The sequence below is a fragment of the Haliotis rubra genome, unplaced genomic scaffold (assembly GCF_003918875.1).
Source record: "Haliotis rubra isolate DU_JTF1 unplaced genomic scaffold, ASM391887v1 Scf423, whole genome shotgun sequence".
Lineage (NCBI taxonomy): Eukaryota > Metazoa > Mollusca > Gastropoda > Lepetellida > Haliotidae > Haliotis > Haliotis rubra.
This window is the reverse complement of record NW_025767106.1, coordinates 764,863-789,439: the sequence shown is the minus strand read 5'-3', so window position 1 is coordinate 789,439 and position 24,577 is coordinate 764,863. Positions and strand designations below refer to the sequence as shown.

General features: G+C 38.3%; 1 protein-coding gene across 1 annotated transcript; it reads left to right on the top strand.

Annotated features, from left to right (window-relative positions):
• Window positions 1-2,287: 2,287 nt before the first annotated feature.
• On the top strand, window positions 2,288-11,665 carry LOC124288747 (amiloride-sensitive sodium channel subunit beta-like). The gene is made up of 9 exons (XM_046725276.1): window positions 2,288-2,491; window positions 6,710-7,268; window positions 7,760-7,859; window positions 8,108-8,124; window positions 9,004-9,184; window positions 9,744-9,803; window positions 10,129-10,291; window positions 10,611-10,702; window positions 10,979-11,665. Exons 1-9 carry the CDS (start codon window positions 2,340-2,342, stop codon window positions 11,113-11,115), a joined length of 1,461 nt encoding a protein of 486 aa, XP_046581232.1. The 5' UTR covers window positions 2,288-2,339; the 3' UTR covers window positions 11,116-11,665.
• The last annotated feature ends 12,912 nt before the right edge of the window (window positions 11,666-24,577 follow it).

Genomic DNA, 24,577 nt, shown 5'->3' with positions numbered 1-24,577 from the left:
TTCCATCGCCCAAATAGCATGTAAAATCACCTTGTAGGTCTCTTTCACTTCTTCCATTCAAACTATGAAGTGAAAGTGTAGTACATAGCTCAATTAAATCTATGCCATATCGATTTATAACCTCGTCTTTGCTGCGTCTTGAAGTTTGAAATGTATCAGCAGTGTAGGACATGAATTCCAGAGATGGTATATACCGTGAGTTGTCATCTATGATTAGCATCCTGTAGATTGCCTGATCTAGCATTCACACCTCCTATAATCACAGTTAACACATCATCACCCGAGGCTTCATCACAGAGAATGCTTGTGAGACACGATTCTAGATAGTCAAAGACCTTTTCTGGTCTGGTATCACTTTTAAGAGAAGAGTTTATGGGGTGTATGTATATAAATCCTAACAGGATATCATGTGAAGTACCCAATACACCTCTGTCCATTAAGACAAATATACAATCTCAAATTCTAAAAAATAATTCTTAATACCTGAAATAAATGCATAATCAACACACAATACTACACCGCCTTTCTTATTGAAACTTCTATAATTTGTTAAAACTTTGTGGTCAGGAAAAGTCTTTCCAATATCACTTTGATTCTGAAGCAGTTGTTCCATACCTCGACAAAACCGAACACATGGTATTTTTTACAAAACTTTACAAAGTCACTGTCAACTAGTTTATTATACAGTCCACAAACATTCCATGACATGAACGTAGGAATATGATCAGTTGTCTTCGAACCTCTGTTCGGTATTACCTGAGCCGGGCACAGCAATTAATGAAGGGCTTCGCGCGGAACCAAATTAAGATGCTCTGGAAACCACGGGGAGAGAAATTTCGAAAACCCGAAAATTGCCATAGTCGGGCGGTGCCTAGAGTTAATACGCCAATGTGGCGTGAAGTTAAACCATAAACACGTCAAACTACAGAAACTTCAAGGTCTCTTGTCAAAGCCAAGTTGTCCGATGTCAGAGCTGACAAATGAAATTATGGCAGCTTCAAAAGACAAAACCAACAATGTCTAGTTTGGCTAAACAGCGTCGGATTCACCAAAAAACATATGCCGTTGTAGAGCTAACAAATTATAGGAAAGACAAATTTCACCAGGCCCTAAGTGTGACTTGTGTGATCACGCAAACCCAGTCACAGATCTGTTGTTTAGGGAGGACCAAAAGAACTATCGGAAGTAAAACTCTACCTGGGAAACTCTGCCAGAGGATTGGGTCCGTCGTTATGGAGACCACATCGGGGGACGGGCGACATACGCTAAAATGGATCGGGGTTTTTTAACTACAAAGCCAGCCACCTCCATTCAAGAAAAAGAAAGGATACCAACATCAGAGCAAGTTTTAGACTGATCTCAGTCAAGCTATTTTTAAGGATGTAGAGGTGAGAAAACACAATTTCAATTCTATTCACATTGTTGATAAATATATGGTGGGTGGAACAAGCTTGTGTTTGCCGCAATGGGCAGCACATACTTCTGACCAGTATATACTAGACATTGTCAGTGAAGGTTATAGTAAATGAGTGAGTTTAGTTTTACGCCGCACTCAGCAATATTTCAGCCCCGACATCCTGAAAGGACTGAATTTTAGCAAAAGTGAACAAATGGAAAGCCATCATTGACATGCTCCTGTGATGATCAGTTCGTATCAACAATTTTCTATAGGGAGACAAATACAGGGCGGTATCCGGATTCCACTATGCTGAACGCACGTGGACAAGATCAAGTTAAAAATGGATACCATTAATACAGCCATTAACTTTTTTAAACCAAATTTCTGAACTGCCACCACCCAAGCCCAGGTTGTTGATACAAACATTTTTGCCACTCAAGACCCACTAGTATGCATGCGCGTCTCTCTCATGTAACACCGAAGTCAGAAAGATGGTTCACGGAATTTCTATCAGACTGCACCTTACAGGTCAGTCTCGTTTAATTGTGTAAATATATTCAGCATTACCAAAAGGCCTCATAAATATTACACGATTTGAACATATTTTAAATATTTCATAAATAATGAACCACTTGTGGTGGAACATGTGACGGAAAGCACATTCCGGCAATCAGTAATAACAGAGTATTTTGTAGGATACACATGATTGATTACATCAAATGCAATGACAATGTGGAATAGCCAACGATTCATCAGTGCCATTATTGAAACACAGGCATCAACCTACACATAAAGCGATCGATGCAATTACAGTGTATTAGGATATTGTTTGATCAGAACAGGGTCGATTTTCTGTGCAGTTTGCTGAAATCAAATGTGTGAGACCAATCAGTCTGCAAAGGTTGGGTTAGGGAATGTCAGCACGATATGTTGTTGTGCAATGGCGTCTAAAACTGAAGCAACAGCTGCAAGGACAGATGAACCGACATGCACTGAGGAGAAAATAGGTAGTTTGTGGACTGATTTTACCCAGAACACAGGATTCCACGGAGTGAATAAACTCACCCCCGGACGAAGCTACAAGATTAGATGGTGAGTTGAAGATTACACAGTAATTGTCTGATTGCGTGACCATTGCAGTGGTCTCTGTATGTATTTATCAGAAAGTGAGATTTGACCCAAATCTTATGTATTTCGTAGTTTAATTTGGTATTTATTTTCTCAGACTACTCAAACTTAATATACGTAATATTTCATTTTCACAAAATATTTACACAATATTGGAACATCATGCATCAAATGTTGACGAGGGTGAGTACACAACACCCACATATTCAAACTGAATTTCGTCTTGGAGCTATTTCTACTTCCGTGTCCCTTGTGTTTCCACAATGCATCCACAGATGCACAGATAATGCTGGTGCATTATTAATATCTCTTCACCTGAACTCCCTATGTACCGACCTATGTGGAACTGCATAGTAGAGCCACGTGGATCAGCCAGTCCATCAGCGTGTAACTATGTTCAACAACTTTTAAGATATTGTTCATACCATGCCTGTTGATGTTAACCTATTGCTGCATGTTACTGCAGTTGTCATGGTTACAGTGCAATACAGCTAAACATTATTGTACACATGAGCATCAATCAAACACCAGCCCATTTATCATATATCTGGGTGAGCATTAATCGTGCACCAGCCGTGCATGCGTTTTTGTGTATGTGCGGCTGCTTGTACTAGCCCAGACTGAAGCTGGTTTTATATCTACCAAAATGCATAACATGTTGATGCCTTTAAAATGCCAATTACGCGTATTGAAACCCGCGACCTTCCGTTCCGGGCGGAATATTGAAATGTTAACTGTACTGAAACTGAACTTGGTAACCATTTATAAATTACTTGCAATATTTTACACAACACACAACATACACAAAAACGTGAACATGAACAATGCCGGGCAGTATGGTCGCCATGACTACGCCACCAACAGGATTGCCACACAATTCTCAAGTAATGACTAAGTGAATTTGCACTCAGCAATATTCCAGCTATATGGCGGCGGTCTGTAAATAATCGAGTCTGGACTAGACAGTCCAGCGATCAACAGCATGATCATCCATCTATACAACTTGGATACGGTGACACGGTGATCTAAGCAATTGGTAACCGATGACATGTGTCAAGCAAGTCAGCCAACCGGACCACCTGATCCCGTTAGTCGCCTCTTGCAACAAGCATGGGTAACTGAAGGTCGATTCTAACCCCGATCTACACGGGTCCTTCACCATCCCGATCGTTGGTCTCCTTATGTCTTCCAGGCCTTGGACGATATTTTGCTTTACTGGTGGCCACGTTCCTCTTCACAAGTCAACTAATAACCGTCTAGTTAATGTTAAAGATGTCACTGATGTTGGGACAGGACATCCCTGCGGCATGTATACCAATAGCGTGCCATCGTGCATGTCTCTGTTTTATTATGAAAATGTTATCTTTTCAATTTCATCCCCATGGTCCCTAATTTGGTGATCTACCTTCAGTTGTTGGCGTTCTATAGCCAGTTTTTATATTGTATTGTCCACATAGTGCTATTGAGTTTTAACTTTCCACACTAGTTTTAGTTGTAATTGTGATATTCTAGTTGTTTTACTGTCCTTCGTAGACAGGTTTTTATGATATACATATATTCTATTTCAATGTCAAATATGTTCTCGTCACGATATGGCTGAGATATTGCCGATGTGACGTTAAATATTAACTCACTCACTCAATTATATCATACAATTTATACAATTTATGTGCTTGTCGGCTTTGCAGCATATAAACGTATCTTTCTGGGTGATGTTTGAAGCGCATGCACATACGCATGCTAGTATATCATTGACTGTTTGATCAACATTTCACAAAACAAATCATACCTTTAGATTCAGGTGGTGCTTAATGAATGCTCATGTGTAAATATGTACTGCTGAGGGATGGCAAGATGTAAGGAACTACTCGTTCGAAAACAATTGAAGTATACTTGTGCCTCAATGACTGAAATATAGCAGTGTACGCATGTAAGTTGTGTATGCACACATTGCCATAGGAATAGGTGTTCCTAACATTTTTATCCTAACCATGATACCTTTGGGATGTCTAATTTCTGTTACCACATAATACCTTATTATTGTTTGTTCTTAACCTAACAGACCCGTAAAGATCCGGGTTAGAATTGATCTTCAGTAACCCATGCTTGTCGTAAGAGGCGACTAACGGGATCGGATGGTCAGGCTCGCTGACTTGGTTGACACATGTCATCGGTTACCAATTGCGTAGATCAATGCTCATGATGCTGATCACTGGATTGTCTGGTCCAGACTCGATTATTTACAGACCGCCGCCATATAGCTGGAATATGTCTGAGTGCGGCGTATGACTAAACTCACTCACTCACTCTTAAACTAACAACCTGTGTAATAACAGTCCTATTGTATGAGTAAGTCAGTGAGTCAAGTTTTATGCCCCTTTTATCCATATTCCAGCAATACCACGGAGGGGGACACCAGAAAATGGGCTTTACACATTGTACCCATGTGGGGAATCGAACCCGGGTCTCCGACATGACGAGCGAACACTTTAACCACTAGGCTACCCCACCGCCCAACTGTATGAGTGAATAAGCAAGTCCCTTGCAAGTTTAACTCTTTCAACACCAGTCAACCAGACGCTTTTACTGCCATGACACCGCGTTTCCTGAGACTCTGAGGTCATAGATGCAACCTGCGTTTATCATGGAAAATTTCAGCTGGTACAAAATTATTGCTACTACATGTCATACACCTTCTGAAAGGTGTAATCCTACTGTTGATAAGTATGCAAGTTATTTTATCATATTATTCAAATAATACAACAACAACTTAAATCAGATCATTTTTAATGAAGATGCAAGCTTGAACATATTTAATGTCCAGATAAACCAAGAAGGAATATTTTAATATTTTATTTTTCCATTTGTGCCGATTCACAATATCCACTTACCTTTTTCCTTTAATATTTTCATTTTTACGTTATCGCATTTTTTTTAAAAGATGTCTTAAATAACAGGTATGGTCGGTTTCTAATGCCGCTTTCTTTTGCTAATGTCTGTTATAAGGATCGTGATTGGTCAAAATAATGCACGTGACCTAGTGCTGCCAATCAAATTACAGCAATGGATACGAAAGCTTTTGGGCAAAAGGCCATTCTGAACAAGTTAAGCAAGAAATCATCATATATACTTAAATTATGGATTGTAGTGTAGGTATCGTGCTAGATTACGACATTCGACAAAAAATGCTTCCTGCATAATATATTTACGCATTAAACATCTTGTCCGGGCGTGAAGATCGAGGCGACCGGGAAAGCCGAGATGTCAAGGGACTGACATTAAACTGCACGAAAAGATGGAAAAAATAACTTAGATGTATATATTTGACAACTTTATGAGTACTGTTGTTGATTGTATTCATTAGTGTATTCAATCATTTAATTCTTTTCTCGAAAGATTGGTGCTTTGTTCTTTGACAATTTTGATGGCGACCCATTACCTAAGCATATGTCCGAGAATCGGTTTTTTTTAATAACATTGTGAAAAACAATTTATAATGTTAGATAATTCTGTCTATAATATATGGTCATTTGAAATGTAATAAGTGTTTTCAATCAAAAGTGATAGCTTAAATAAATGAATAATATCTCAGGTAGGTTCCTAAAATTATAGATCATTTTGATGTGACTACTGCCTGGCCGGTTAACAGGCCTCAGGTGTCTCGGGACTTATTACGTCTTGGCTATTTTATCGGCCTGCGGTGTTGAATGGGTTAATACAATCACAAGCCTATTACTCTTAAATGAAAAAGTACCCAACAGAATCGCACTTCTCGTCAGGGAAGTATGCATCTACAATTTTGATGGGGGGCCTGTTGCCTTAGCATATGTCCGAGAATCGTTGTTGATTTTTAAACTAACATTGTGAAAAATAGGTTATAATTATATAATTCTGTCAATAATATATGGTCATTTGAAATGTGTTTTCAGTCAACGGTGATGGATTTAATAAATGAATAATATCTCATGTAGCATAGGTTCCTAAAATTATACATCATTGTGATGTGACTACTGCCTAGACGGTTAACAGGCCTCATGTGTCTAGGGACTCATTACGTCTTGAATGGGTTAATACAGTTACTGGCTTATTACTCTTAAATGAAAAACAACCCCCAAAAAAAACAGAACCTCATTTCTCTTCAGGGAAGTATGCATCTAGATTGTTATAGAATTGTTTTGTTAGCTTTTCATGGACTGTCGCAGTTTTGGCGATGACAGCATACATGACCTACAACATCACAAAGGAGCTGATGAATTACTACAGATACCCAGTGATAACTAACACGAAGGTGGAAGTCCTCGAGGAGCTGCCTTTTCCTGCCGTCACCTTCTGCAATCTGAGTCCGTTTAATCTAACCAAGATTAAAGCAGTCGATCCTTATCTGGAGGAGTATTTCACAAAGATCAGCCTGCTAGGATACATGGCGGGAAATCTAAATTGGAGTGACCCTGGCTACGGGTCTACATTTCGGAAGAATCACAAACAGGACTGGTGGGAAAATATTACCATGACTCCAAAACATATGTTTTATAGTTGTTCGATGAATGGTGTTGGATATCAACCCTGCACCGCTGCAATGAAACCTGTTTTCACTACCATGGGTAACTGTGCCACCTTCAACTGGAATGCTTCTGATGTTGCTAAAGTTCGACTTACTGGATCAGACTTCAATCTTATCATGGATGTCAATATTGATCAGGCCAACTATGTTATTGGGTCTCAAGTGGCTGCTGGGATGAAGGTATGCAAAACAAAGTAATACATAGTAAACTGTATTGCAAGTATAGAAATAGGAAGACTATTTACAAAATACACCTATAAATCGAATGCTTGCATTTACGTCCTCCTTCTTGAAATGTACATTTGCAGTAATACTCGATGTACCTGCCATTGTGTATTCTTACCTGTCATGGAAAATCATTACTGTGGTTTGTCTTTGTATTTGTCACGATATGGCTGAAATAATGCCGATATCTTACCGCCATGTGCAGATCTGAACTCACTCACTCACTACTGTGGTTTGAGCAGTTAAACAGTTGTCAAGTGTAAATTGTACATGTGGTGTATAGATGGTGCTTTATGTGTTCATCATAACACGACAGATATATTTACTGAGGGAAGTAATTGCTCATGTTCAGTTCGAACACATTTTGTTCCAGTTGTGATTTCATGGTGAAGTGACACACGTATATATCACTGACTAAATAAATATTGCTGTTTCACTGACTACAGGTAATTTTACACGACCCTCGTGTACACCCAGATCTTGGCGACATCTTCCTTCCTGGCAGCTCCAGGAACATCAACATACGCTTCTGTTCGCAGATCAACGGTAAGTCACTTACATGCACACTTACATGGTATCTCTGCTAAAGCACTCTGTCATCCTGGAACTTTCAACTTTTGTAAATATGTCTCCAGGTGCCATTTTGTATTTTCCATACCAATAATGAGGAGTTGATATGGCATGTAGTCGGTGTATGTTTTTTCACCTCCGTTCGTTTTATGTCTTTTTCTGCTGTATGTAGAATTAATATTGCTGAAATATGGTTGTTCATACAGATGCTTTTTAACACAAAGAGTGCAGTACCTCAAAAGTTTGTGCGCAATGCAATATGAATTTAAATCATACTGACAACGCTATCAATTAGATATATATTTTTACGTCCTGACAGTTGTCATCATTACCGGTTTCAAATTGCAGTAGCACTTAAAGACGAGATACATGTATAGAACTACTACAAGTTGTATGCTTCTCTCGAGGGTAATACGGTCCGATGTTTGCCTCTTTGTAGCAGTGTCACCCGAGCCAGTAGGCGAGGGATGACACTGCTACAAGAAGGCGTATATCAGATCGTATTACCCGAGGGAGAAGCATACAACGTATTTATCTTACCGCCATGTTCAATGCACAAAATATCATTTTATTTTATATTATTACCTACTATATGACATGTAAACAAGATGGCGTCTGCCTCTCGACTAGATATTTTTAATCAGTTAAACATATTCTGACAAGCTTAAAACTGCAATAAAAATGGTTTATTATGTTTACGTTAAGTCTGCAAACGACTCAATGTATAAAATAGTTTAAATAAAGCAGTGAAAGTCGGTAAAATAAATGCGTACATAGTGAACTCAAAACACAGATAATCAGAACGGATTTCGAATTCCGTGCGGAATACGATTGTTAGCGATGCAGCTTCTCGGCGGAAAGTTTGGCCGTTACTTTGGCAGTGGGTTACATTGTTTCCATTTGTCACCTTCCTGGGAAGGGTGACACGGAAACTTGTTAAAGCGTCATTGACCAATGAAATTAAAGTACCTTACATGAAGGTAAGATAAAGGTACATGTATCACAGAAAGATCATAATTATTATATAAGCCATGAAAACTACCAACAACAGTCTTGTGTAAATAACACAATTGTTTGGACAAAATAAGATGCATGTTATTTATGAAGTTGTTTGTATCAGTACGAGTACCTGCCACCACCCTATCAGGCCTTCAAGAACCGGACATGCTTGGACACTTTATCACCCTCATTTAACAACACACTGCAATATTTCGACACCTACACATATGAAAACTGTCTTCAGGAATGCATCACAAAGTTAAGTCACGACCGTTGCGGTTGCATTCAGCCAGCAGATAACGGTAAGATGTAGCATCAAGTGACACTTACTGGAACAGAATGGCTAATTATTTAGCTACTGTTTATAGAATGATCTTGTCTACATAACAGCTGAGTGAGTGGTCAATACGTACGCTTAACTGACGAAACCTCAACTGCATGTTAATTGTAATAATTGCGTGTTCGTTGCCATGACATCAATTGGGAAATGTAATTTTATAAGAAACTATTATCAGACAATTAATCTCATGAAAAGCTAATTCTTGTAGCTCGTCCCTTCTGTCTGGTCACGTTCGGACTGCTGGTCAGTCTGATTTATTCAGCAATGCCTCATCAACCAAACTGGATTGAACAAATTCTGCATTTACAAAGACTCTTGAATCTGAAGTGATAGTGAGGTGATCATGTGTTCGCTGAAATCCTGTTATAATTTTGCCCCTTCGTAGAAAATGCGTCATTATTCCCATAGACTCATATAGGGGAACCGGAACAACATGTTCAGACATTATTTTGTATAAAATTACATTTCTCATTTTCTTTTCAAAATACCCATTTTTGTAACTATTATGCTTCCATTTTCAGCAAGTATTGGACACATTTGTTCCCTTTATAACTTAACAGTCTGCTACATTCCAGAATATGGTGAGTTCATTCTGCTGCTATGTGAATTTATGAATACGTGTTTTGTTTTTCGGCGCAAGAACATTCAAATATATTCGTGTTATAGCACTTCTCAAAAATCCAGAAAAGTTATATACCCAGTCAGGTCTAACTTTGTTTTCAACCGGCCTGTTTGGTACTGAGAACAAAATCCGCATTTGAACTAAAACAAAAGTGTCATCAGAGACATGTACATGAAAAACAGTAACAATGGCAATTTGGGGTATTCAAATCTTTTCCATTCAAATGCTACTATATGTGATTCAACTACTAATTACTCCTTTGTAAATTATATACTGTTGTTTAGTAACTCTCAGGCAAAATGCGACGATTCAGAAATCTTGCGGCTGTCAAGTGCCATGTTCATTCGAGACGTACGATGTCAAACTATCCACATCGAGATACCCATCCGACGTGTCAGTGGCGCTCATCCTGAAGCATGGGCATGCACCAGATGAGGCATTTATCAGGTATCTCTGCGTATCCTAATGTAAAAAACCTGTAACCGGAGATGTCGTGGCCCTGAAGGAATGACCTGATAGTTTTCAGTTTCAGTTTCGTTTGTCAAGACATGCTCATCTTAAAATATGATTGTTATGTCGAATTAACTTTCCCTTTGATTCCCAAAGCAGTCATGTGCTGCGTGCATAAGTACATGCATTGTATTGTGAAACCGTGTTTGGCATATACAACTAATTAATATCAATAACGGAATTGCACTATGGTGACTGTACTTTGTCTTCCTGTCGCTGTACTTGTAATAATACAATACACAGTGCATATTTTCAGGGACAACCTTCTCGAAATACGGATGTTCTATGACAACCTGATCATCCAATCAACATTGCAAACTCCACAGTACACAACTGAGACCATAATAGGTGAGTAACAGATTCATATTTAGAACTTTCAATAAACCTTATGAAGTTTTTGACTATTGTCATCGTCACGGAGAGTGCAACGTTTGTCATGACAAGCTGATTTCAGATTGGCTGTAGAGATTCACATAGATATAAATTGGCACGTGGATAATATGTTCCTACGTGGATGATGTGTACATCCATTCTTTCCGGAAGCCCTCCAACTGCTTTGTTAATTTCCACAAAACACACTAAAAAGGACAGCTCCTAACGGGTATATATATTCTTTCTTGCCAGGTAACCTGGGAGGTCAGATGGGCATCTGTCTGGGAGCCAGTATCCTAACACTCACAGAACTCGGAGAGTTCTTCCTCTTTCTCATTGTCACGATCTTCAGGAAATGGAAATATGGCGGCGAAGGCAAACCTATTTAGCACTGAAGTAAACTGTTGTCTATGACTAATGAAACACAATTTTAAGTAGTTAAATATACTTTTATAGTAAATTTAGAAGCAGAGGACAATTTTGATTGTTTCCAGTACTTTGGCGGAGCAATATAACTTGAAATATTTTGATGGGTCTGTTATCGATGATTGATATACTTTTTGATAGTCAAAGCGATTTTTTTTACATATCAAAAGGAGTGTCACAAAAGTTATTAATTTGTTAACATAAATAATAAATTGTCATAATCGTGAGAAAGCCTGTGATTTGTCCTTATGTGTTGTCTTAATAAGTCATTCACGACATTCCTATTTTCGTGTTCACAGTATGATTAGTTGTTACAAGCTGTACAGTCATTTTATGTTTTTCAGGACTGGTTGAGGTTTTTCCGTAAATGCAGATGAGTTTTTGACTAAAAAGGATGATCAAAGTTCATTATGAATGTTAACGTTCTTACTAATTTCTTGAACATTTGCCCACATGGGTACAATGAGTGAAGCCATTTCTGGTGTTCCCCGCCGTGATGTTGCTGGAATATTGCTAAAAGCGGCGTAAAACCAAACTCCGTCAGTCTTGAACATTTGCCATTCCTCTGCCACAATAGCAGCTACAGTCACAGGATCCAGTCTCCCTGCATGGAGTCGTATCATGCGTGAAGACACTTTTTGTGTAAGTCTACAGAGGATGTACGCAGCTTCACAAGAATTTCTTAACATCTTAAAATGCAACAATGCAGGAAAACATCAATTTCCGCTGATGCTGTTGGTCTTGTAAACAGCAACATAAAGATAAAAACAACAACACAGTCCTGTTTTGTTTGCTCGGGAGGTGTCCTACAAAGAAGCCATACTTTGTCAAAAGTGCAACTGTTCGTTAGGTATTAAATGAAATGTGTATGTCACATCCTTTTGAGAGGAACGTTTTCATTGTAGAATGATGTTATTCATATCCAATATACATTGCCCCCATTCACAGTCCCTTTTGCAAGACCTGAATACACATCAAAATGAAGACCGCCTCCGTGGTGTAGTGGTTAGAGCGTCCGCCCAGAGAGCGGAAGGTCGCGGGTTGGATCCCCGACTGCGTCATACCAAAAGACGTTAAAATATGGTACTTGTTGGTCCCTGCCTGGCGCTCGGCATTAATGGGTACAACAAGGACTTGTCGGCTCGGAGTCAGTATAATGTGTCTGAGTGGGGTAATCATGCTTCACTGCGGCTTGGTATGTCAGTGGGCTAGCACTATAAAACCAGATTCAGTCTGGTCTAGTACAAGCAGCCGCACATCAATATTTCATCTCACCTCACATCAATATGATGAACCGTCATTCATGTCAAAACATTTCCCTGAATCATATAGGTTAATAGTACTTACACACACTTTATTACTATTTCTGCTTAGGCTGGGTCAGAAAGAATTTAGTGAACTGTATTTGCATTCGATCTTAGTTGACATTTAGCTATTAGGAGATAGGTTATGCTGGTTCAGCCATATATACGATGCAGGTATAGTGTTCATAAATGATAACTATATGACTACATCATATAATGTGGAACAGATACATTAATGATGTTCTTCAATGCGATCTCGTTGAAATGAAATGAATATGTTAACACGTGTCACTATGGCGACAGGAACGATCGATAACGTTACACATTTCGTGCTTCCCCCTAATGACGTTTATGTTTAACTTGGCCACGAATGGCTTTGATATCACATCAACACCAAACAAATTCACACCAGCGTTTATAGACAATGAGTGAATCTGAAGCATTATCTGATTACTAGAATCACTCCAAATGTTGAACACAGGTCCAAAAAGCAACGTCGATAAGTCTAGTATGTTGTCGTGCTATGAATAAAGGAACTGGTCAGTATTGACCTACCTCATGATGAAAGCAATACACGGTGGGTGTATAATAGTCAGACATTAAATAATATAGTCCAGAAAGGGTGCGTATCTACAAGATCTTTAGGACATAATGCATCCTCACGAAACCAAATAATGTATATCCTGCAACGCCATGACAAGTTTATTGAATGATTCAATGTCCCACGTTGATTCCTCTATGTACACCCAGTTCAAATTTCTGAAAGTATTGTCCAAATGACGTTCACACTGACGAATGAAATGATGCACACACCATTATAAATGTCGTAGTAAGAACATTTGCAGATAAGCATCCGTAATTAGTTGGAAGTGTAACTACGGCAAGGAAACACAGTGAGCAAGGTTTCAGAGTCTCTCATTTGTCGCCTAAGGCTGGTCTTGTCGACTTGCTAGTTTTGATAACCATGGCGCTGAAGGCTCATGTTAAACAACCTTTTAAATTCACAAGAAGACATTGACATCACGGAGATTTAAGATTGGGCCGTTGCGTTATTTACGCTTCGCTGTATGCTTTCTGGAACTGTTCACCAACAACACTGATTTTTAATGTTATAATTACGTTACAATTTAAAAACCAACGTATTATCACTAAGCTTTCTGTGTCTGACTGTTGGCTCGTGTAAGAACCAAGTTAGATAAACCAACCCGCACCCCTGTGCTTGATCTTCACACAAAAGGAAACGGACATTAGGGTGAAGTCTCAGGTATATTTCATACCAAGATCCTTCTACTTAAAAGACATGAATTCTAGTAATGCCTCCATATGATCAAAAATAGGAACGCGGTGGGTACACACACATTCCTTAGGACTCGCATGGAGAAAACTATACAAGCAGTGATCATTTGCAATCATAATATAACATTAGACACATCTCGATAAGACACAGTCATGTCACCTGAGTGAATGAGTTTAGCATTACGCCGCACTCAACAGTATTCAAGCTATATGACGGCGGTCTTTAAATAATGATGCTTGGACCAGGCAATCCAGTGATCAACAGCATGAGCATCGATATACGCAATTGGGACACAATGACACGTGTCAACCAAGTCAGCCACCCGATCCTGTTAGTCGCCTCTTACGACAAGCATGGGTTACTGATTATCAATTCTAACCCGGATCTTCACGGGTCCATTCATACCTGAGTTGTCTGAGGTTACGTGAGTCTTTTGGCAAAAACAGCAACTGCAAGAAACGAAGTGTCGATTACCTAACAAGGTTCCACTGAGTAAAAAATAAACAAACATGCAAATACTGTATAAATCACTGAAAATCAGTGTAGGCATGGGGTGTTCACGAAAAACGTATTATAATGTCGGTATTCCAATAGGAGGTTCAACTGTGAATGAATGTCGCAGGTAATTCATACCTGCAGTGGATGCACGCGGATGGGATCAACAAATGAAAAGTACTATATAAGCCAAGCTCTTTTCTTATATATATATATACAAGAACTTAGTTAAGCACCCACTGACATATTTCACGATCGAAGGAGCTCCGATCTTTACAGTTAGAGCATATGTGGGACATGACTGTTCGTCGTGTGCCACAAAGAAATCCTCTTGTACAGAAGCTGGCCCAATTGGAAGCTGTTTTACACAAGGAAGGGCGTAGACTGCCCCTTCAGAGGATTAGGAGGCTGACAGAGGGTATGCAGTCACATGGAGGTTACACACGGTATTGTTCTTGAATCGTTTAATACACGCAAAATGACATTTTGAATGTTCCCATTCACCAACAAATTGAACATTAAACATTCCAGGGCCATACTTGTACAGATATGGTTTTGTATGAAAATCATTTAAATAGTTTTTAAATGAGAAATTATCATCATAAAATCTACATGTCTCATTTCTGTATGAGTCAAAGGATCATACGGGTCAGAAATACTCCATCGTGGTCACCTTGAGAAGTCTTATGGAGGTGTTGAAAACCTATCATTGCAAAAATAAAGGGGGTGTTTAATTAAGTTCTCTGTGTATATTTTAAAAGAAATAGACTTCATTGATAAATTTTGATTGATATGTTTTGTAGGTAGATGTATTTTAATGATTGGACGTTTAAATGAGTAATGTAGATCGTTAGTGGCTGTACCCTTAAAGGTCGTTAAAGTATTGTAAAATGATTGTCCTCCTGAGAGGGTACGTAACTTTCAAAGGAAATTTAAACGCAGTATTGTTTTGTGATTTTATGTTATAGCAAACGTTTCCTGCAATCGCCAGCGGCTGAAGGGATGTGTAAATCCGGTAGTAGTAAATCCCTAGTATGGTAATCTACCTTCAGTTGTTGGCGGTCTATTGCGTGTTGTATAATGTTTAGTATGTAGAGGTTTCATTGTAAAGTTCCACGCTAGTTTTAATTCTCTGTCTGTGATTATCTAGTCATTTTTTACTGTCCATTGTCGACAGAGTTTATAATATAATTTTATGTATTATCAATAAAGGAATTGTTTTAGTCACAACATGGCTGTAACATTGCCGGTGTGCCTATAATTTTAACTAACTCACTCTTATCTATAACATAGAACAATTGTCAACCGAAAGTCCACAGCTCTCTCTCCCTATGTATACCCTATATAAATTTGGTGATTTGAATACGCTTGTGCGTTTGGCAATTAACTTTGAGATGAAAATACATACCATAAACATAAACACGTAAACAACGCATGAATCAATACAGTACTGGTTGGGTTATTTTGTATTAACCGTGTAAATACTTCTGGCAGAGCTACATGAAAACAATGTTCAAAAGAGTAGAAACAATGAAAAGTAAAAGAAAAATTCCAAGATTTATAGTAGTTTTGCTTTTTTTTGGTTGTATAAAGCTTCACTCAGCAATGTTCAAGCAATATGACGGCAATCTGTAAAAAATCGAGTCTGGACCAGACCATCCAGTGATCAGCATCGGGACTTCGATCTACGCAATAGGGATACGATGTCAAGTGTCAACCAAGTCAGCGAGGCTTGACCACCCGATCCCGTTAGTCGCCTCTAGCGACAAGCTTGACCAATTCTGAACCGGATCTTCACGTGTCTAGATTTTTATCCCTAACCTTACCATAGTCAGGTTCGACATATGTAACCTGTTAAACATTGTACAAACAACGTCAGCAAAGATGAATGCATCTATAATTTTTTCAGAGTCTGTTCAACATATATGCTGGATATGTTAAATATGGACATGGAAAACCAAACGGATGAAGATATAGTGATGTGTCACATCGATAAACCTATGCTTAAATCATGCATGTCATGTGAGAACAAATCTGGTATGTAATGAGAGATGAACAAGCCCCCTGATAAGGTCGTGCAAGATTGTAAACTGTTGTAAAGACGATTATCATAAAGTGTAGAAACTATACTTATTGAAAGTCACTCGTAAATTCACAGAATGGTAATATATAAATTTCGTATTTACTATGTATTTTCATTTGGATAGTGTTTGTGAATATCAGACTTTCAACACAAGTTAAGGGTTGTCCGGTAAGTCTCCATTACCAATGTATCTGCAAGAGGGTAAATATGTAATCTTGATTACATGTAAAGCGTCAGACAATATTGCCAGTGCAGTCTTTGTAATCTTTTTAGGGGAATATTTAACACTGGTCGCTTTTCTGAATACTGCGCTATTATTGAACTATTATTTTATCATATTATATTTTTATCATTATATTATTATTATTATATATATACAGGCATATAGCAATAATCCTGATAATTGTAACGGTATTGCTTTGTAAAGATAAATGTGAAGACTATATGTCTGTATATTTAACGGTATTGGCCAATATTAACAAGGAAATATCGAAAACTCAAGGTTAAGTGCTTTATATGTAAAGGGTAAATGTTTAATGTGTAAATGAAGGAAGCGTATAGCACGTCTTGTATTACAGCATCACAAGTTATTTATGGTTTAAACGGCAAACCGTTAAATGGTGGACAAATGTATTTATGTCCAAGAATATATTTGGTTAAATTTTTACAGATTACTTTTTTGTCCTTTTGCTCTAAGATACGGTTCTTGCTTCCAATATTATATTTATTGGATAGCTATCCCATGTTTTTTGTGCAGATTGTGGATAGCTTTGACATGATCCGTGGTTTGCGGTAATTGATTATTATTACTGGAATATTTTGTGGGGAACAGTTTGGTCATGTGTGAACTAGGCGGTTGTTGGCTTAGGATTTTTTGACGAATACATTTGTATGTGTATAATAATTATGGTCTGGCCAGCGATCGAATCTGTGTTTTCCTACTATCAGACAAATACAACTACATTGTATTCCAACTGAATCGATATATGTTTCGGTGAAACGTTGAGTTTCCATAAGTGCGTATTTGATGGATGAGACTGGATTGATTACTTAATTGATTGCCAGACTTGGTGCGACCACTAACAATGGACGTATTTGCACTTGGCTAGTGTAATTACACGCAGCATTATTTAGCAGCTAACTCATTTAGTATTGTTTACGCTCACAATGAGAAACTCGGGTTGGATTGAACGATCAAATAATATTAGGTTAAAAAGCATGACAAAAATCACATTTCGATTTAGCTGATAAAATTGACGGGTATGACAAGCTGCCAGTATGGATATTTATCGGGGTCGTTAACTTTACTAGAAATGGGTTTTCTGAACAATGGTGTTTTTTTTGTTTTTTCCAGGCACTAAAACTTGGGCGGTCAATAAAACAACATGTAGTGGAAGACGATCATGGCAGCATGTACACAATGGTGGCCGTTAGTGTAACCTAGAGTAAAAAAGGCTGTTTGACAAATCCGAGGATTAGCGAAACAAGGTTGTTCACTCACGACTCATGATATTGGGTGAACTGAGTCATTAAAGTCACAACTACCGAGCATGTTACACCGAGCATGTTACACCGAGCATATTACACCGAGCATGTTACACCGAGCATGTTACACCGAGCATGATACACCGAGCATGTTACACCGAGCATATTACACCGAGCATGTTACACCGAGCATATTACAAATAATTTCACACAAGTCGATTACCAAAGACCTGTGGGTTGTTGTCCCAACACTGATGCGTGTGTCAAACCCTGATGATAATCGAAAACGCGATGGTAAACACGATCTGACTTTGTTTTATGTGCAGTTCATTCCAAAAGTACCGCATCTTAAGATCTGAAATTCCAGAAGTTTGAAACCTCACATGGTTCTATTTGACTCATAATTAAAGGTTCATTCACATTGCTTGCAATCTGTGTGCTGCTACTATGCATTTGGTAACTCCCCATTACCCCTACATGCCACTACCCCTACAGCTTACAACAACATAGTTTACGGTCTGTTGCACTGTTAATCCCCTGCCTGTTACCTATTCCATACAATGGACTAATCCACTTAAGAGACATAACAACACACAGCTATAAGACTGAGAGAATGATTTTAATGAAGGTTAATATCATCATTTGTCATCATCAAGATTTTAATAAGGATTAACAATAAGTTGTCATCATGATTAATTGATGAACATTAACAATTAATTGTTAACATTCAATGTACATAGTACAGTGTTGATACCCATAGTACAGTGTTGATACCCATAGTACAGTGTTGATACCAATAGTGCATTGTTGATATTAAACCCCTTTAAATAGAAATATGCTTTTTGTCTTAATTCCGTGTATTTATTGCACGTAAAGAAATAATGCACAGCATTTTCGACTGGATGTCCACATGAGAACGAGGGGCTGTCGATGATGTCTATCAAACCTATCAGCATTCAAATCAAATCAGTTTAGATAAAAAATAATAGTTTTGTTATGTTGTCTTAATATCGAGTTTTTTGAATCGGGATAAAGTATCAATATTTTGAACTTCCGAACTTAGGGATTTCCACAGTTTTATTGTATCAGGTAGAAATGATCTGGCATATGTCGTCGGTAAGATGAAAGATTTGTAGATAATTTCTAAACTTTTACGCGATAATCGATATTTCAAACTTCTTGAGCATTTAATCAGTGGGCTAACTTTCGTTTCATAGAGTTTATGTGCATATCCCTGTAACAATTATTTTGAAGGGTCAAGATGTTTATCTACGTTATCACACCGTTCATTGTAAGATCAGGTTCAATGCCTCTATTTAGTTTTTCTACTGAACTGTATTGATTTTGTTAGGATTGAATGAAATCTTCCATTCTTTGGCCCAATTTGAAATTCCTAATAAGTCATTATTTAAACAGTCTGAAGCTATGTCAGGATCATCAATTATAACGTATAGAGACGTGTCGTCTAATATTACTAGCAATATCATCTACAATATCATGAGTATACATTATGAACATTAGGGGTCCTAATACTGGGTTTCAATATTACTGTGTATCTTTCATCCTGGCACTAAAACAACTTAATTTCAACATTTAACAACCTACACAAATTGTTCTACTTAATAGAGGTTTATCTTTCATCATGAAACTAATCAACTTTTAGCTGATCCCAAATTTCCTTGACACAAAACACTAAACAACAGCTTAATCCCTCCCTTGATCTCATCTGTATACTCTATGCACTAATCCCTCCCTTGATCTCATCTGTATACTCTATGCACTAATCTCTCCTTGGCTCAGTCCATTATGCCAGACAGGTAAATGCCGTGTGTTGTTTTAACTAATTGTAGGGGTACTGGGGTGTAGGGGTTATGGGGTACAACCATGCATTTAAATGGTGACTGAACGCCAATTATATCCTCAACTTAATTACTCAGAGTACGAAAATCATAAAAGAACAGTCTCTACATGTATAGTTTCTGTGAAGACGCTCTGGTTCGGAATTCCAGCCTGGAGTGTGATGATGAAACCATATTTCATATGTGCATTTTCGATAACCGATAGGCTTCGGGTGATTTCTTTTCAAATTTATCATAGGTTTCTCTCTGAACGTCAAAAGGTTGTCTATTTTCTATATATGTACACACATTGAAGGTATCTTATGTGTCTGGGCTAGGGTGGGACAGCACATCAGTTCAAACTGTGGATCTTGGTCTTCAGCAACCCTTGCTTAGTTGACACATGCCACAGTATCCCAATTACGGATATCATGTTGTCAAACACTGAATTGTCTGGTGCAGACTCGATTATTTACAGACCACCGTCATTTAACTTGAATATTGTTTAGTGCGGCGTTAAATAACAATCAATCAATCGCATGTCCTTAAAACGGTTTGTCACCTGTCCTAACTGGACTCCTCATCTACCAGTGTTTGGGTGGCTGATACGTGTATCCTACTTAAGTTGAATCGTGTGGCATAGGAACAGATAAACACATTATCAGATTATCAAAGTGCAGCATCATCTGGAGTGTCTTCCTGGCAAATATCTCATACTGGCTTTGGAACGTCATATGTGAGCAAGCGTACGCAGATACACCTTTAAATGACACCTGTTGTCATACGAGGTAAATCGATTCCATGGTTTCACTGTAGATGTTGCACTAATGATTACGTAATCATACATGTTGTGGCTGTTATAATAATTATTCTACGTGAGGATTATCATGTTAAGCAATGTTATCTAAAATTCACACTAAGATACAGAATGTGTGCAAACACAATGAAAGCATTAGCCGTGTGTGTACTGAGATCACACACAGCACAGCCATTTATCTTAACTGTATTGATTTCTTCCATCACATGGTATAACTATATCAGTGAAAGAACAATTAATTAACTTTTTTAATAATGTTACATTTTATCACATTATCATTTAAAATTAATTCAAACATTTTGATTGCTTTCGTACATAGATACATGTCTTGTTAAAACTGGTAAATTACGTTAGCAACTGAGATTGAATCCTCAAAGGGAGTGAAAGCAATGTGAAGTTATTGACCTCGAAAGAGGTGAGTGAGGCCCCAAAACACTCAAAGTGGATTTATTCCCACCACGTTTTAACCGTTAAAAACCGCGCTGGACACATTTGTCAAAATCGTGTGGTGTCCATGCAGATAGGGCCCATATAGGTAGCAAAGGTACTGTAAGTCCCCATTGTCTATAGTATGGTGATCTCCCTTCCGTTCCTCGCTATCTATAGCCTGCTTTTATAATATTTAGTGTATAGACATGTCGTTTTCCCTTCCTTTGCTAGTTATAAATCTGTGGTATATACTAGTTATTTTACTGTTCTTTTTTTACAGGTATTTTTATCGTTTACGATTTTTTATTAATATTTAGGTTTCATTGCCACGATATGGCTGAAACACTCCCGGTGTGACTTCAAATTTTAACTCACTCACTCATTGTTTCTAATCCTGTAAGGGGTGATTGAAGAATTTCCATGTGTATAATGTGAAGACAGCACGTCACATCGTCGCGCGTTTCACCGTCCTATCACACATTACCTCACTCGTGAGGCGTTCCCGACCGCGTCATACCAAAAGACGTTAAAATATGGTGCTTGTTGGTTCCTGCCTGGCGCTCGGCATTAATGGGTACATCAAGGACTGGTCGGCTCGGAGTCAGCATAATGTGTCTGAGTGGGGTATTCATGCTTCACTCCGGCATGGTATCTCAGTGGGCTAGCACTATAAAACCAGCTTCAGTCTGGGCTAGTACAAGCAGCCGCACATACACATACACACACATGCACGTCGTCATATGAGCGAAATATTCTCAAGCACGACGTTAAACCCAATTTCACCTCACCTCACCTCGTGAAGCACGGATGAATCATGCGTCCTGGATCTATAATGAAAACGTCCTGTCAATGACTGAGTTTGAGTACATATTAGCATTACAGGCTGCTAGTATTGCAGCAATATTTGGCGGCTTTCAAACAAATCGATTACAGTCAGTACAACTACTTGGGTAGTTATAGGGGTACAATGGCACGCCATAATCCACATCAGCGAGCAGATCATCCGATCAATTCTGGTCGTTCATTTAATCTGATGTATTATATCTCTTGTTCCAAAACTAAGGTGTGCTATTATTTGGATTGTGGTTATTACATTGGTTTATTGACGATAACGTTTTAGAAATAACTGTTTAAAACTTCCAAGTAATGGGACACTTTATTACACTCCTATTTCTTCATACAAATGCAACAAATGTATTTGTTTTATCTGGGAGCAGCAGGTATGTACAATAAACAGTAATTAATCTGTGCAAATATTATAGTTTATTGAAAACTTGCTATAAAGGTAATTGTGCTTGCATAACAGTTTCAATTAGGTTTGATAATAAAAACTTGAATACTTTTTCTTTTATTATTCTCCCATAATAATCGCCCATGTATTATCAACACAGTAAATTCCATGCCACTGAAGACAGAGAAAATTGCACACTTCCCTTTATTTCCCCTGCTACAATGGCAGTACATAAAGAGGGGAGGTAGCAATATTCCAGCAATATCACGGCGGGGGACACCAGAAATGGGCTTCACATATTGTACCCATGTGGGGAATCGAACCCGGGTCTTCTGCGTGACAAGCGAATGCTTTAACCTCCAGGCTACCCCACCGCCCAGAGCAGTGAAGGTAACAACAACGGTAAGGGTTTCAAAATAGGCCTGGGATGGAACCTCTGGTCTGAGATATGAGAGAGGCATGCGCTTGTCCACTTGTATGGTGTCAACACCGTTCAGAATGGCATACTCCATACTGAATTAGTCTACAGCTGTTCTGGAAGATACCGCATTACGCTTTACAAATTCACACGTAGTAACGTCCATACAACCGCTCACCGACACCACACACCACAACATTAGCTGACATCAGGTCCTAATACGATACTAGTTATTCTTAAAATAGAATGGAAACCTCTGCTGAAGCAATCAGTGACACATTTCCTAACAATACATTATACTGCCATATATCAATAAGCATCATATGAACTTTCAGTTGTAAATAGAATCTATCAGTGTCTGAATGAGAAAGTTTAGTTTTACGCCGCTTTTAGCAATAATCCAGCAATATCACGGCGAAAGACACAAGAAATGACCTTCGCACATTGTACCCATGTGGTAAATCAAACCCGTGTCTTCAGCGTGATGAGCGGACGCTTTACACCATTAGACTACCCAACCACCAGGCAAAATTTGAAATGCATACATTACATATACAGCTACCCATAATCCCCATTTGTTCTTTCAGGCTTAACAGAACTATTACAATTAGAATGCATAAATTTATTGAGAATGTTATAACTTTATTTAATACAGATGCATTTGGAAGAAATCGAAATGCTCGTTCGAATGCAACAATTATATTTCTCGGCTTCAACTAATGGTTTGCCTCACCTTCAGTTAATTACTCCCATACGGAGTGTCTTTATCATTTTTTGGACACAGTGGAATGAGTGCGGTATAATTTCTTTTATTGAGACAAATTTTATGAATGTAGGTGAGTCGTGAAAATAACTGACGACATAGTGGTCATGTGCAAAACACATATGCCAAAAACTGAATAGTCGCGGACAATTCTAAACATAAAGACATGAATTTGCAATACCATTACTTTTAACCCCCCATGCCCCACCCCACAATTTCTAACAAGCTCTTTAAACAAATATTACAAAACAGTGCGCACATGAACAACAGACGGGCACGGTTGTGATATTAGTATTAATGTAGATAAACATATATTCTACGAACGCTTCAAAGAGCCTTTAATTAGTTGGTCTGAAGTATATCGTAGTGCTAGGCTACAGAGGCCACCAAGGGCTGTGGCAGGGGCGCTTCTTGGAGGGTCTGATTGTGGTGTCGGGACCTCTTTTCCCTTGATGTGTATGCCTAGTACTTGTCACAGATGGATACCGCCCGGGTCACTGGGCATGTGACTCAAGGATCTTGAATCACGCCCCGAAACACGCCCTTATTTTTCTACTTGCATTACATCATTAATTTTGACAAACTCAATCTAAATGTAATAACTAAGTCATTCATCTGGTTCACGAAAACTTCTGTAAGATCTGTAAGATCCATATCGTGTACTTTCATTCACATTTGATATATTTATGGAATTCCTTTAAAAATATACGAACAATATCAACTGTCTGGGACAACAAGAGAATGCAATAATCGTATGAAAATATACGGTGTGAATCCTATGTTGTGTAAAGACAAATCTTGTTGACGAATGGTTCTTATTGCAACGAATAAAACACATTCAACACGCTTGATTAAAATTCAAAGGCAACAAAAAGCAGGTAGTTAGGTAGGTTTATTTGACCAACGTGTTCAGAAGAAAGAGCATATACAACACTGCACATGATTTTCAGTTTGGGTTGGGGATGAATAGAGTTTTGCTGAACTCATTTCTAACTTTGTTAACATACGGTCAACATACATCGACTGTCTTCATGCTTGTCCAACTGACAAATAAGGTTTTAAAAATTCCAAGATGCATACTCTGCTGACTTAGTCCTTGTTGTTCTAGAAGAATACTCTTGACTTCATGTCTAAATACTGTAACCACAACACCGCCCTCTAGTGAATCTTAAAAGAAACAGTGTAGTACAGTTACAACAATCTTTTGATATAAAGTGCACTGCCGTGTAATACATGGCTCGTCAGGTTGCATCAACGTTTCCTAC